At 45.4% G+C, this 16,390-nt stretch overlaps 1 protein-coding gene across 1 annotated transcript in view; it reads left to right on the top strand.

The window, feature by feature from the left end:
• The window catches only part of KCNH4 (potassium voltage-gated channel subfamily H member 4), a 541,864-nt gene extending 527,892 nt beyond the window's left edge, over positions 1–13,972 (top strand). Inside the window, exons 15-16 of the mRNA XM_069237683.1 lie at positions 7,916–7,992; positions 9,265–13,972. Of these exons, the coding sequence (XP_069093784.1) occupies positions 7,916–7,992; positions 9,265–9,900 (713 nt within the window). The 3' untranslated portion in view covers positions 9,901–13,972. The remainder of the gene's footprint in view (positions 1–7,915; positions 7,993–9,264) is intronic.
• Positions 13,973–16,390: the final 2,418 nt, after the last annotated feature.

Genomic DNA, 16,390 nt, shown 5'->3' with positions numbered 1-16,390 from the left:
ATTCTAAGCAAATATATGATGCTTTTTATGATAGGGGACCAAGAATACTCTGCAAAAAAGACGCAACAATAAATAGAGAAAGAGAATAAAATGAAGAATATCCTGTGACAAAAATAAGTGAAACAACAGCAGAGAACACGGTTAAATAAGTAGAACGTATGAATAAATAAAGGACAACAAGATTGAATATGTGGGATCTAGAAATACAGTAAGATGTTGTTTGGAACACGTGGCATGCAACCTATTCTTTTCCACCTTTGTAAATGTCTCTCTTTAATAGGTTTGAAACGTCCCAAATCCCTAAATTGTGAAGTCAGAAATCTGCTCCCATAGGATTACTCCCATGTCTAGATTAGATTAAATTTCTGACTTTTTAGGGATTCATCAGTAATCCCAGGAATACTTCAGAAAATATACATCTGAAGTGCAGAATGCACAAGCTGTAAAATTCCTTGTGTGTAAATGATGGATAAAGGTGCATTAGCACAAGTGACTTTTTTATTCTCCATGGTGAAAGGCACTCACTTGAGGTGAAAGGATGGGAATCTACCTAAAGGAAGTATGTGAATGCCTACAAAAGTACAAGTGTGTCAGTGTTCACTCACTTTTGCAGGGTGCCCAGCCTTGAAACACCCATAATCCCAGTCCTAAATTTAAACTTGCAAATGTAACAATACAACCAAAATGGCAGATTTTTCACATTTGTAAATCCCTCTCACTAATGTGTTCACATTTATCTGGGTATTTTCTCATGCACAGGTTGTCACCTGGTGATAAACTGGAAGCGTACATTTCACCATTCCTAATTCCATGAAGCCAGGCAAAAATGTATTTTCTAAAGCGCCTTCCTTCTGTACTTCGCATCTTCTAAATCACACCCTTAGTGCTGAGCCCCTAATGTAAAAAACAAGTTTTATGCCCCCGTTAAGAAAAGCACATCCCAAATAATTGTATTACTATGATTGTCTCCATAGCAGACAAGCTGATATAAGCCATCTGTGGCACTTTCCGCCCTGGCTTGCACTCAGCAGCATATTAGGGTTTTTGAGCCCATGTTATCAGTGTTATAAGGAAAACTGCAAGCATCCGAAAGCAACATCCTCAACCCTAAAAATCCAGAATGACGGGGGGAGGGGTGTGGTTAGGTGCCGAAGATGGCAGACGCTCTTCAGAAGAGCTCCGCTGACCCGCGCCGATAATCCGATACCAGCCACCTGCTCCCCAGGACAAACCCGCCTGGGCCGAGCTAGTACCGGCGGCATTTCCCAGCGCCTGCCTGCCTGCGGTCAGATTGCCACCAGGCCATGTCTGCCAGAGGGTGATGGCGGGAGGGAGCCGGAGGCCGCGTGGAGGTTTTTCACTGGTGCTTATTGGGCCCTGTGGGCTGTGGATGCTGGGGGCGGGGCCAGAGCTGGGTGGAACAAAGGAGTGCGCTTCTGTGGGAGGCACGGACGGGCCTGCGCTGGAGGGAAGAGACGGCGGGCAGGCTGGGTTGACACGCAGCTGCCCCCCCTCCCCATTGTTCCTGCATCAGCCTGCACTGCATTGCTGGACCCTGGCTGGGTGCGAAGAGAGGTGCTGTGGCCTGATCGGGGGCCCTTGTTGGTGTTTGTGGGCCCCGGGACCACTGGTGTTGGGGCTTCTGAGTCAGAGCGCAACGAAACTGAGAGATGTGAGTAGGCCTGGCCGCTACAGAGGTCTCCAATGGCCTTATAGTTGAGCGGGTCCACCGTGCACTAACTGCTGGGCCCCCAGTGGGCGCCCCACCCGCCCCTTTATTGCTTGAGTGCTTAAGTATGCAGCTATGCAGCTTGTGACATCAGCCTAAGGGTGGCTCACAGGGCAGGCTCACTGATACATCAATCCTCTCCTGTGATGATTTTCCCAGACTATATGCACTGAAGGTCCAAGAGCAGCAACGATCCTTTCAGGAGGTGATGCAAAAGCTCAGAGCTATCTACATCACATACATGCTCCTCTATCCGGGCCACCTGAAAGTTATTTTTCAGGTAAAGACCTTTTTCTTTGATACACCTGAGGCACCCTGGGACTGGATAGAGGAGCGTCTCAACTTGCATGCTGGGGAACTTTCTTCCCAGGAAGGGGGGATTGGGAAAGGCGAGTGCTGCTAGGCTTTGAGGCGGTGGCCACACAGCAGAGAGCAGAGGGTGAAGTTCCTTGGGCCAGCAAGATCTCCAAAATAAAAAGATGCCTCTCTGGAGGCCCGCCAGTAAATCGTGCTTCCACTGACCTTTCACTGGCCTCTCCGGACCAGACATAAAGGGGGTTATTCTAACTTTGGAGGAGTGTTAATCCGTCCCAAAAGTGACGGTAAAGTGACGGATATACCACCAGCCGTATTACGAGTTCCATAGGATATAATGGACTCGTAATACGGCTGGTGGTAAATCCGTCACTTTTCCGTCACTTTTGGGACGGATTAACACCTCCTCCAAAGTTAGAATAACCCCCAAAGTCTCCGATGGCATGGGATGGCAGGTGCCTAAACAACAAATAGCAATGGTGTGCAGCGACTGCACACTAGCCCACACATTACAACCTTTTACATTTTCTTTTGTACATTTGAGTTTGTTTGGTTGTGAGGCTTGTCGCCTTTGAGTAGTTGGGGTGGGGGTTTGCTCAAGAGTGGAGATACGCAGGACAGTCCAGTTGGATATTGTCCCTAGTTGCACCACAATAGGTACTTCTAGTTTGCGAAGTATGGGGTGGGAGTTGCGGGGGTGAGGAGTTTATTTTTGTTTGACCCACTGCTGGTGGACAGGCGATTGTGGCATACCAGACACATGAGAGACTTATACCGAGATTGCTGACACCACTGCACTGTGCCTGGCGGGATAGAACCTGCAGATAGCGTGCAGCGATGCAGTTCCCCCGGCAAGCTGTTGATCCCCTCGTGGAAGGTAAATGGTATGCTCAACAAGATCAAGCAAGCGCAGGGTATGGTTCTGACATCCTCGTGCTCTAAGAAAGGCATCTTATGGGCAATAAATGCCCCTTTTTGGCCCATCAGGGATACTCACATCTATCTGTCAGGCATCCACTGAGGCTCGCAGGGCATGGCCATCCTGGTTCAGAAAACATATCCCCCTGGCAGTGTCCAAGGTATGGCACAATAGTTTGGAGTACTACATGGCAGTGACAGATGTGTGTGAATTAATGGAAAACGAAAACTGAGAAACCACTTTGGAGGAAACCAAATCATAGAAAAACAATTTTAAGAAAATACAAAAAAATTAAATAAAAAAACATTTTAAAGGAAAGTTAATTTTAAGAAAAAATCCAAAGTGAAATTAAATCTGGGTAGACTACTGTGAGGGTCTTGGGTTCAGGGTAATGTTTATGGTTTATGGTGATGAGGGGTTTTAAGGGGTCATGAAAATTGGGGTTCAGGCACAGAAATGGGCTTTTAGGGTTCAGAGATGGGTGGAGTGTAGGGATGTGAGGGGCTTTTCCAGTTCCTGGATGAATGTTTAGGTGTGTGAAGTGTTTTTAGGTTTCAGGGATGGGTGGAGTGTAAGGGTGTTAAGGGGTTTTAGGGTTCCTGGATGGGGGAGTTTAGGGCTTGTGAGGGTTGTTAAGGTTCAAGTATGGGTAGTGGCTGGAGTGGTGAAGAGTTTTGGGGGTTCAGGACGGGGTGGAGTTTAGAGTGATGAGGGGCTTAGTTGAGTTTAGATGTAGACATGGGTTTTTAGGGTTCAAGGATGAGTAGTGTAGGGTGATGAGAAGTTCTTATAGGTCAAGGATGGCTAGTGTTTAAGGGCAGTGAGGGCTTTTTAGGATTATGGGGTGGGTGGAGTGTGGCTGTGCTGAGGTGTTTTAAGGGTATGGGCTGGGTGGGGTTTAGCCAAAGAAATGGGATTTTAGGGTTCAGCAATGGGTGGAGTTAGGGTTGTGAGTGATTTTATGTTTCAGGGATGGTGGAAGTTTGGGGTAAGAAGGGCTTTTAGGCTTCAGGGATGAGCATAGCTTAAGTGTGGTGAGGGATTTTAGGGGTCAGAACTTGATGGTGTTTAGGGATTGTGAGGGGTCAGCGATGGTTGGTGTTTATGGGTGGTGATGGGTCATCAAATTAAAATCATCTGAAGTAATCGACAGTGTAAAAAATATAAATATGAAATATTGACTGCTGAAGTAAAGCATTAAAATAAATATCTCAGACAAAACTGGTTCTGAAAGTAAGACCTGCAACTATTGCATTCACACTTAAAAAATAAGTATTCAAAATAAAATTTTGACCAAAAAGACATTCGATGAAATTGTTTTTCTATGAAATCACATACAACCAGCGGTGACAGATGCATTGCAGGAGCTCTTCGTCTCTCTGATCTGTGTACCTGCCCCCCAACCCATAATGCTGACTTTTTGTATAAACTGGGCAGTCTTCTTAGGGAGCTGCTCGATGCTCCATGGACCCTGGTAGTGACCTCAGTGGGGTGAGCGATCCTGGCTTGGACTGTTCCAACCCTCCGGCTAGCCACAGCCAAACACTGTCCCTGAACCTGTCACTCAAAAATGTATGGAGGGCACGCCATCTGACCAAGAAAGGGTAAACCGTGTACTCTGGGCCCACCGGTCCTTCTCTTAGTTGGATTACTTTATTATGCCCTGCCATCAGGGTCACCGTGTACTGGATGCCCGCATACTGGCAAACAGCCTCTCGGACCACTCACCGGTGACTGTAGACTTGGCATGTGTCCCCCAATCTGCGATGGGCTGGTGCCTGAGCTGATGGTGCCTTCAGGGGGAGGAGTTCCGGGAAGTTTGCCAGAAAATGTGTCAGAGATTCTTAAAGGAGAACTGGGGTCAGTGGACTCCCTGGGCATCCTTTGGGAGGCCCAAAAGGCCACCCATCAGGGCAACATTATTAGTTTTTGGAAGGGGCAGCGAGACTGCATCCAGCAGAGGATGAGGGACCTTGGGGCACACATGCTGTATCTTGAGCAGAATTACATCGTCAGTGGGGAGGACGCTCTTCTCCGGGACTCCTTGCATGCTTAAACTGTGCTCAAACAGGAGCTCACTCAGGAGGCAACAGAAGCATGGTTGGCCACACACAGCCAGGTCTATAAATTGGGCTTACTAGAAACAAACCGCTGTCCCTGCTGGACCAGTCTGCTATTTTTAAAATGATCTCCCTTTTGAGGCTCCTTTATCATCTTCAGAATTATCAGTTTCTGTTGAGCTGTGCCTTTTTCGCCAGAGTTAATGTCTGATTTCCACACTGTTGTGGGGATCCCCCAGATCTCCCTTGGAAAGTGCTGCTGCCCCGCGTCTGAGGGGGAGATTGCTGCCCCCAACACTTTATATTACAGAGCAGCGCATCTCCTTGTTCTAAATTATTTGTGATTCTAGGGGTTTGGTGACCCAGCATTTGCAATGCAGGGGTGGACCCTGGGCCACAGCAATGTCGTGCACTTGCTGTATGGAGTCACTGTGTCAGCTTCTCTGTCTGCCACCCCGAAAGTCATGTTGGTATGGTTGGACACTCTGAAATCTACAGGCTGGGCGAAGGACCATACATTGGAGATGCTTCTGTGGAGGGAAAATCAACTCCCACAGGTTGTGGTTCTCTGTGGATTTTCATGCATGGGATACTATAGGTATTGCACTCCTGTGAGACGTGCTTTGAAATAGATCACGTAAATCATTCTAAGACCTGCAGATGGAACAAGCTTTACACCACACCCAGTTCTTTCAGTACCTCCAGCTCCGACATGCGCACACAGCCTACTTACAGGCTGTAGTGGACAACCCCGAATACTCGCCTCTAAAGGCCAAGCTCCTGCTTACTAATATTAAAAGTCATAAATTGGCTACTATTTACAAGATACTTCTTCGCATCCTGGCGGACCCTGTAGGAGTGGGACTTAGGTCAGTTGGAGGACAAGTAGTCAATAGAGGTGGAGACTGCACCCAAGGAGGCGGTAATAGCTTCACAGTTCTGACTAATTCAACTTAGAGTGTTCCGCTGAGATTATTTCACCAGGGTCCAATGTTCAAGATGGGGCTCATTGTCATGAGCAGCTGTTTACTGTGCAACAACCCTAACGGAGATCTGCTGCACATAGATGGGGTTTTGGGCTGGAAGATACCCAGGGACCCCAAGTTGATTCTGCTACATGTTACGGGGGCGACTGATGGGAACAGACATCAGAAGGTGCTGCTTTGGTTGGGCTTAATGATTGCCATACGGGATTGTTCAGGGCATGGAAGGATGCAGAGGCTCCGTCCGTTGACAAATGTGCTGTGGATATGGACCACTACATGGAGTACCTTTTATATATTGTGAGAGGATGCCCCCAGAAACACCATAACATTTGGAAGGGTTGGGTTGACCTTAGAGGTATTATGTTGGAACCCTGATGAGCCACTCCGTGGTGCATGAATGGAAACACATTCTTCCGCAGAGATGTTTTGGATTGCTTATCAGGTCGGGGGCATGCTACTTTGCCAGATTAAAAATGAGTTTATGTATACACTGTCATACAAGTTACTGGTCATCCAAAAATGTGTTGTGTCATTCTGTCACTTGACATTTGCTGTGTACCAACTGTGGCAGTTGAAAAATAGCTAAAACTCAATAAAATATTTTATAAAAAAAAAGTCCAAGAATGATGGAATGTTAGTCTGCCAATTGACAGCTTTTGGTCTTACAGTCTATCTAGCATGCTAACGTTTTGTAGGGAGGCTAGATGGGGAATCCATCAAGAAATATAAATGGAAACTGATGATCAGTCGTGATTTTAAAATTCTCAAATTAATGCTAAACTATTCTAGCCCGTATTTTCTGTCAGGACTGACACTCTTTTACCTTATTAATTTATTATTTTAATAATGTAAACATTAGTTAAAATGACTAAGATATACTTGCCCCTTTTTTCTCCGGGTTGCTACCAAGGTAAGCCCCTTCCAGAGGAGCGTCACCCCACTGATGAAAAGCAAAAAAATAAATGGATAATAAAAGTATTTTATAATCCCTTTATTTTTCAGACTTCGTAGGGCGGGATGGGGCCAGCTGGAGGTGGCTTGGCATGCGCACTCAGAAACTCTCCACCCGGCTGTATTTTGCAGCCGGATGGAGACCACGCACAGTGCCCCACTCTCCCCCTGAGCGGCATTTCTGCCCGCTCAGGCCAATCACGGCACTTCTTTCATGATGTAACAGCATGAAAGAAGCATTGTGTTTGGTTGGGGAGAGAATAGGATGCGGCTGGATCGGAACATCACAGAGGGGCAGGTAAGTTAGTTTTTTTTATTTAACTGCCCCCGCTCTACCACCTGCCACCTGCCCCTCTACTCCTTCCTGGTAGCAGCTGCGACTGGTTGTTACCCGCTTGACACATCTACTCCTGATGATGAGTGTGTACTTTGAAAAACAGAAGTTGAAACGTTGGTGTAATTTGTTTGAACTGCTGCCTGACTATAACATACCACTGCAGCGTTCATTTAATGGCACAGTGCCTTACTCCATTAGAACCAGTTGTCAGAAACAGCTAAACACCCCTCACCGTATTGCACCCCCGGTCTCAGCCATGTCTACTGGACACCATGCGGACTGCACCATGACACTTACTTCCTGTTGCTGTAAGAGACACCATTAGATCCACTATTATATGTGGTGGCGGAACATATTGCAAACACCCCATTTCCAACCTGCATTACTTCCTGTGTCTCAAGAAGCGGACTTACCAGTGCACCCAGCCCGGATCTGTTCTCCCCACCCCCGCTGCCTTCTATTTTTATGCACCCCGCCTTGAAATATGCAAAGACTAGAAATCCTGTCTGCTGTCGCCAATCCTGCAATATCTATTTATGCATTCTCTATCCTGCAAACTGACCTTGTTTCCAGAAGCTTTTACGTCTATGAGTTTTTTTTTTTTTTTTTTTTTTGCAGGTTCTACTCAGTTTAATCCAACCTTGGTTGCCGAGGCCGAAGAGATAAAGCAAAACATCTGCAGATTAAATCAAGAGGTAAACATGATGTAGAAGTGTTATCCATCATAAATAGTGCACAGGCAATGTCCTGTGCCACACCTGGCAGACTTCTGCCGTGACATTAACAGAGAGCACACTGGGTAGGAAAATGTGTAAAGGCTTACAGACACCTGCACCTTATTTTACAACATAGTTACTATTCTTACACGAGGACCAAATCATTTCAGAAATCAGCAAAGGCTAGCTTTTTTTTTTGTTTTTTTTGCTTTTAAATAAAATATGGGTTTCTATAATGAATGGCATGCCAGTAAAACTAAATGTGGCCCAATAAAATACAGTTCAGAAAATGCAGCAATAAAAACAGATTCAGACATTTCTTACTACTGTACGTAGATAAACTCTAACGTTCTTATCACAATACAGGGAGTGACCCTGAACCATCGGACCCAAGGTTCCATATTTATATGTTTTTGCGCCGCATTTACTTCATTTTTTGATGCAAAAGTGGGACAAACTTACAAAATATAATTGTATTTTGTACGTTTGCACCGCTTTTGCCTCATAAAATGACGCAAATGCGTTGCAAAAAGAGTATAAATATGGGCCAAGATCCTTACTGATTCGCACTCTGGGGCTATGCAATTGGCTCTGATTTTGCTGAACACAGGACAGCATAGCATAAACACTATATGCAGGTGCACATACATTAGAATTTCTGAGAGGAAACGAGACTTCGCCTCTTGTGAGTTAGAGACCCTCCCATCACTCAACAATGTTTAATAACACTGCTTTCTGCAGCTGGTAAATATGATGGGGTGCCACATTGATGTGCTCTGTGGCTGGCAGGGATGAGAAGAGTGTGGCATGCTTTCATGCTGCTGGGGACAGTGCTGAATGCTTAGCCACCTGTGCTTTGAGGGGTGGGACAGGTAGAGCCACCTCTAGGCCTTGGGGTTTGTTGGGAATTTGCTCTGTTCAGTTATTTTACAAGTGCATTTTTCCTGTAAAATTGGGCCCAGTATTCACACACGTTGTAATTTCGGGCGCGGGACCACTGGGTCACTCAGAATTTGCCAGGGCAGTACACCTCGCAGGGATAGATCGCCAGCCAACTCATAATGAGGGCCAGCATTTACAGAATACTAGTCTGCAATCCTACACTGTCCAGAGAAAAAGTTAAGTTTTAAAGAAAAAAACAAAAATGTTTTCTGATTATCAGAATTGATGTCCTGCAAATGTTCAATAATAGATAACAAAAAACAGCCTGTACCTGCATATGCTAAAGATGATTTATCTGCTCCTTTATAGATAAACAACTTGAACCACGAGGTTGTACAGCTCAGCAAGGAGCTGCAACTCATGATGCATCTCCTGCAGACGTTGATCGCCACCCAACAGTATAACTCCACGTTTGCCTATCCATATGGCATCCAGATTGTCTCCTCACCACCTCCAGCATGCAGGAACCAGCAGCAGCCACCAGTGCATGGATCCTACACCGTGCCATCGGCTTTGCCTCCAGGTCATGACTCCACCCCCGCGCAACTCAGAACATCTGGAGCGGGGAGGCCAGCTGCTTTCAGAGTAGACACAGTTCCAGCTGAGTTGCATTGCCCACATAGCTCGCCCATGGCGTGTCAGAGGACCCATGAGACAGAAACCTCACACACGGACCGGGGGGACCTCAACCACGCCTCATCTTCTGCTTTCACTCCCCAGGCTGGCTCTCTGTACCCTGGTGCTCCGGATGTAGAAAGGGGTGACTTGCAACCCCCAGGGTCCGCGCCACTCTCAACGCAGACTACACACTCAAGTTATTCAATCTCAGGGTCCTCAGTGTTCTGTGCTACACCGCATTCTGTCCCATCTGGGAGCTCAGTTCAGTCTTTTCCCAGCTGCTCCCCTCAGAATCATATGCCTTCTCAAGGTCACTACCAGCCCTGAGAACTTTCAATAACGCTTCCACCAAAGGAGTGTCAGTGTCCGCAAACGGACTCTCCACAGATATAGAATGGCTTCTTCTTCAGGCACACTGCAAAACTGCTGGCATCGGGTTCAAGAAGCAGTGCGCTCACTCTCCTCACTAAGTAAGCTGTAAGCCATTTCTGTCGAGGGCTCTCTGGGGAAAGGGGCAGCCATTTTGGAATTCTGCTCTAGTTATTGTGGACTTACTCATTGCACGATTTTTGGAAACTATTGGTTGTGCTCATAAGTTCTCTCCATTGCGAAAGAATGCTACATCGAATGGGTTTACAAAGCAGTGCTCTGAATTCACCACATTTCAGCCAAAAACGTTTAGAAATTACATCTGCTATTAGAGCATTTCTCAATGTTAGTTAAGAATATGTTTTAGAAATGCACGCCGGGTCCTTATATTGCACAGGTTTTTGTATGCCCACAATTCATTAGAAAAGGAATCACTGGCTGTCCTTATCACAAGCCCTGGGATGTGGGTATGGTCTGCCTGATAAAAACATACTCAGGTATAACTTCCTGGCATAGAATGACATATTTTTGCTACTGTGTTTCATATTTGGTCAACATCCCTACAAAATATTTAGGTTTTGTGTCGTCTGTTAAACATATGTCACGCAGCATCTTTCATGTTCTGGATGAATTTGGCAGGCTTTCCCTATCCCAAACTAAGGAGGAGTCTAGAATAGCCTAGCAATCACTGGCTTCCAAGCTGAAGCTTGGGAGGGGGCCAGCCAATCAGAATACGTGTTCTGCAGACAGTAACTCCTGGTATAGGCACGCGCACAAAGTTTGGCAGCGTGCCAATATGGTAGGTCCCGCACACCGGGACAGTGAAAAGCAGCTGGAGTTGAAGGCCGCCTCACTGCCACCATATTTCGGCTCCACACCTCAATTCGCTGAGATGAAAAGCAGGCCTGACTGCCACTGAGCAGAATAAATATATAATAACATACTGGTAGGAGTGGTCGGTGTGGGTAATTAGTAGTCTAGATATGGAAGCAATTACACCTATAGGGGCAGTTTATCACAACTGCAAGTGATTATTGCATCCCAATTGATCACATCCTGAAAATTATCAGTGTGCCACCTGCAAAGGAAAGCCAGTTAACACAACACAACTGAGTGTGAAATAGCTTGAATACACGCAAGGCGTAATTTGTGTGTCATTTTCTTACGATAAAAACCTTTTGAGGGGACTGGAGGATGTTTGAAATTCCAATAATCAACTGGTGGAGACAGCATTCCCAATGAGATAATCCCTGCATAGAGGTCGGCCAGATCCATATGCCAGGGCATTATCACCCTAATAAAGCCCTCTCCATCACCCTTTATAACTTAAAGATGTTTATCGAAAGGTTTCTACCGATTCACGACAGACGCGGAATGTTGAATACCTCAATTCCCTTGTTTCTCGTCCATTTCTGAAATAAATGTTCGAAACCCCTTAAAATCTCTCAGTTTCTGAATTGCGTTCTGCTCGGGCACCTAGAGGGCAGCCCCTCGCCAGCCCTTCATCCTGCATTAGAGCCAAAATTCATCAGTTTCCAGACATGTTGCATTTGCCTTTCTCGGAGAGCACAGCCCAAGTGCTTTAAATGAAACCTACATTCAGGACACGTCCGCTACCATCCTGTATAAGGCGCTCCAACTCTACATGTAAATCGTCCTTCCAGAAGAAAAGGATTGATTCAATGGAAGGAATAAACCTTTAGCAAAATATCCGAATCCGGCAATGCAGCGAGTTAGTGTGAAATACACGCATGAGATAGTTCTCTGGCCAGCTCTCTGTATTATTCAATGTCTGCTGAATCCAGTGCATTGCCTTCTGATACGGCTGTGAATCCGTCATCATTTTTTACATTCCTCAAGGTTTGGCTGAGATATTTCTTTTGTATTTGTGACAATTTTGTTTTATGTAGGGAGCCCTTCTCAGCTAAAAGTCTGCAGAGAGTTCACCACCAACTACTAAACTTGCTTGTGTTTGATGTGTCTTGATTTATTTTATTTTTATGTTTCTACCATGCAGATGTCTTAGATGCCTTTGAACACAATTTATACTGTGAAGGGAAGGTCATCAGTGTTGGAAACCAAAAAGTTATATGATTTCGGAGTTCCCGACATTGGTATTATGTGGGGCTCACCCACTCTAATGTCCAAAAAGTGCTTCTCCATTTCCAAACGACGATGTCGAAGATATAGCCTATGGTGGAATGACACGATGCACTAAAATCTGATTAAATACATTGCTTGCGGGCAGACTCCTCTCATGGTGCAGTCTTACATTTTCAGTTCTGCCTACAGCAGCCCCATGAATGTCCCCAAATCTATCCTACAGTATGGTGAGCTTCTGAGCTTAACACACAATTTCACACTGAAAATGTAGGGGCCTAAGGCTCAAGCCTACACCTCCATTCAAACTCAACCCGCATGGCACAGTCTCAACTAAGAAGTCTTCTTTTCAAACCTTTAGAGAAATAACAAAATGCCTGAGGAAATTCAGAAATACGAAACAACTGCATGCCCTAGTTTAAAGAATGCATCTCTTATATACCTTATGTGTATCTCATATTTGCACAGATTGACATATTAGACTGCAAATGGCAATGGAAAATATTGAATCCTTCTTCAGATATCTCTGGGGATTCTGAGTTCTGTTAGTGCTGCTTTTTCTTTACATTCTGGTGCTGGTGGTCCCGCTTTCACCTTGTAACGCAAGGTGCACACGTGTCAGAATAAAAGAAAAAAGAAGTCCTTGAGGTGCTCACAAATGACAAATGGAGACCTTGAGGTCTCAGCTCCTTGCGTGAGGAGAATCATAGCGGAGCGTCAGGAGAAGCAGCTGGAGGTCCAAGGACAAAGGCTATTGTAGGCCACTGCTGAGAATACCTTTCGCTTATTCTGTGGACTTAAGTACACTGGTTTGGACAAGAGCTAAGGTTACCTTTACCGCATGATCAGAAATAATTAGAAATAGCGGGAGACTGTCTCCTGCTAACAGTTTAATGACGATATACTAACCCTTGATGTCTAATTGCTAGCATGTCAAAGAGAATGACCCACTGCATGAGAATTTTAGTACTCTGCACTTTGATCAAGATCTTGCACAGCAGGCCCTGGCCAGCACCAAGAATGTTTAGGGTACAGTCCAAGTTGTATGCATATCTTTCTTTTTTACTCTAAAGTTTAGTTTGGAAACTTTTTCAAACCTAGATGAGTTATGCATAATGAAATGTTGTACTAGAGTGATTTTATTTTTCCTGTGTGGCTGGAATACCAAACAGAACTCCTTGCTAAGCCGCGTGAACACAGCAATAGGAATAGCTAAATGCTGGGATTCAAGAGCAAGGGTGAACTGTAAAGAAACATTGTCTCTGGACACCTGAATAAATCACAAACGGTATTGAAATGATCCAACACAGTCGTGAGAAATGTATTCAAACCACAGTTGGGTTGATGGTTGGTCTGGGTGAAATTTGTACTTTACCAGGACACACTCTAGTGAAGCACAAAAAGGCTGCTATCATAGACAGAGTGTTATGTTCTGGATGATGAAGTTAGTTTCTTAACTCACTGGGTGTGATTTATAATAAATTCATTTGCTACCTAGGCAAAGCTGTAACACATATATTCTTGCTAAGGTTTATGCCAAAATGGGCCATGCAGTATAACCAAGATGGGAAGATACCACAGCAACCACAGCCCTTTTCTGGTAGGACTCTGCTCAACAGGAAAGCAAAACACTAGGGGCCATATTTATACTTTTTGACGCAAAACTGCGCTAACGCAGTTTTGCGTCAAAAAAATTAGCGCCGGCTAACGCCATTCTGAAGCACCATGCGGGCGCCGTATTTACTCAATGACGTTAGCCGGCGTTAGCCGCCGGCGCTGCCTGGTGTGCGTGGAAAAAAACGACGTACACCAGGCAGCTCCGGCGTAGGGGGATATGGAGCTTGGGCGCCAAAAAATGGGGCAAGTCAGGCTGAGGCAAATTTTTCGCCTCAACCCGATTTGCGCCATTTTTTTCGACTCCCAACCCCCATAGAAATGACTCCTGTCTTAGCAAAGACAGGAGTTATGCCCCCTTGCCCAATGGCCATGCCCAGGGGACCTCTGTCCCCTGGGCATGGCCATTGGGCATAGTGGCATGTAGGGGGGCACAAATCAGGCCCCCCTATGCCACAAAAAAAATAATAATAATACTTACCGGAACTTACCTTAATGTCCCTGGGATGGGTCCCTCCAGCCTTGGGTGTCCTCCTGGGGTGGGCAAGGGTGACAGGGGGTGTCCCTGGGGGCATAGGAGGGCACCTCTGGGCTCCTTCCGAGCCCACAGGTCCCTTAACGCCTGCCTTTTCCAGGTGCTAAAAAACGGCGCAAAAGCGGCCGTACGTCATTTTTTTTGACCCGCCCACTCCCGGGCGTGAATTTTGCCCGGGAGTGTAAATACGGCGCACATGCCTCGGAGTCAATTTTTTAGACATGAACGCCTACCTTGCATATCATTAATGCAAAGTAGGTGTCCACGCTAAAAAATGACGCAGACTCCATGGACTTTGGCGCTAGACGCGTCTAACGCCAAAGTATAAATATGGAGTTAGTTTTGCGTCGGAATTGCGTAAAAAAAAACGACGCAATTCCGGCGCAAACAGAGTATAAATATGCCCCTAGATCGGTTAAGTTTGAGTGTGACTAAGATGTCTAATTGTGGTAGTGCTTTTGCAATGCTTTTTTAACAGTTCGTCGGGTAGCAGCCTGGTGAGGGCAACCCTTCTTGCACAAGTGATCACTTCAGCAATATCCAGGGCGAATTAATTGGACTATCATTGCCTTGTAGGTAATTTGATGTGTCCCTAATGGCCCCCATACATAATGCACGAAGTTGTACCTCTTATGAATAAGTATTTTTCTAAAAGGATGCCTAATGTTGTCAACCCGATTAAGCCATGGTTTCCAAGGTAAACTCATATGTTAGAATCAACATCTTTTTTACATCCCAGTTTGGTCTCTGAACCCTGGAACCTCTGATGGGTCTACAGGAAGCAGTATCTGGATGTCCTACCACAGATCCTGAAACACAACTGAGAGGATTTATCGACAACAAACGTTCTACATTGCTGAGAGGGACTACTTTAGACCGAAAAACACACAAGTATTTAATGTAAGGATTTGAGGAATCCAGGCTTTTTAACATGTGAGCTAGAGAAGGAGTTTATTTGTTTGTAACACGCCATATACAATTTAGAATATATTTCTGTGAATGTACTTTCTTTTTAACTCGCACTAGCATGCAAGGTGGTCAATGTTTCAACTTATTGGGAGGGAAATACATTTGGCCTTTAGATTTGTATGTTAAAATTTTCTAGAATTTAGTAATTTCCCTAGAGTCAAATAAGTGCCCAATTACAGTCTTATAGAATTCTGATGATGACTCTCCCAGCGACTTACAGAGGGGGCCACCCTACAGCATGTGCTTTCGGAGATCTGAACTGACATTCAAATAGTGTGTAATCCTATTACTCAGAGAATGAGCACAAAGGTTTATGCTGCAAATGTACAGTGTGAAATAAAGTTCTATTTTTCTAACCTAGTGTGTAAAGTCACTTTATTATTTTCTAAGGGATACCTTAAAAATTCTCAACACAATTTACTTGGCTCCATTTTATTTTTCAAACTGAAATACATACCATGATACTTGTGATTGAAAGGACGTGGAACAGGTGCCTTCTCCATAGCATTGCATTCTGCTTGACAATACTCCCCAAATCCAAAGATTAAAAGGAAGGTATTACTGTTCAGCAGCTACTGCTAGAGATAAGTAGTTATTTCTATTTCAACCATCTCCCCTTTGTTTAGGTATTAGGCAGAATAATCAATTCAAATATTGGGGTAGTCAAAAACAGCAGTTAACTCGATCAACGGCCTCATTAGGAGTTTGGCGGTCCCGCCGCAGGACCATCAAACTCGCGGGGAGAACGCCACTGCCTCCCTAGGGTCAGACCAGCAGGAACAGTGCTACAAGATAGCACTCTGCTCCCTTGAAGAAGCTGGGTGCTCTCTAGCAGCACAGAGGGGGTCGACCAGCACCCTCAGAAGGTGCACTGTCTGCAAAGCTGAAACTGCCAAGGAAAGGCTGGCAGAAAGGGGAGTAGTAATCAGTCAGGTGATGCTCAGTTCAGCGCCGCCCTGGCTGAGTACAACTCTAACTGCCGTCATGTTCCCGACGGGGACGGCGATCCCCTGGCAGGTCTACCCACCAGCATTTTAATTGGGCTGTTGGACCACCACAAGTCTTAATTACTGACACCCATGGTAATCTTTTGGCATCCTATGGAAGCACCTAGCAGCTCAGTAAAACATCTGATATCGGTCCATAACCACCATAGCAGACTCTTTGAAAAATTTACTCCCCAGCACTAATGATGTCACTAAATACCATAGACCAGTGGTTCCCAACCTG

Source organism: Pleurodeles waltl, chromosome 6 (genome assembly GCF_031143425.1).
Source record: "Pleurodeles waltl isolate 20211129_DDA chromosome 6, aPleWal1.hap1.20221129, whole genome shotgun sequence".
Classification (NCBI taxonomy): domain Eukaryota; kingdom Metazoa; phylum Chordata; class Amphibia; order Caudata; family Salamandridae; genus Pleurodeles; species Pleurodeles waltl.
This window is presented reverse-complemented; position numbering and strand designations above follow the sequence as displayed.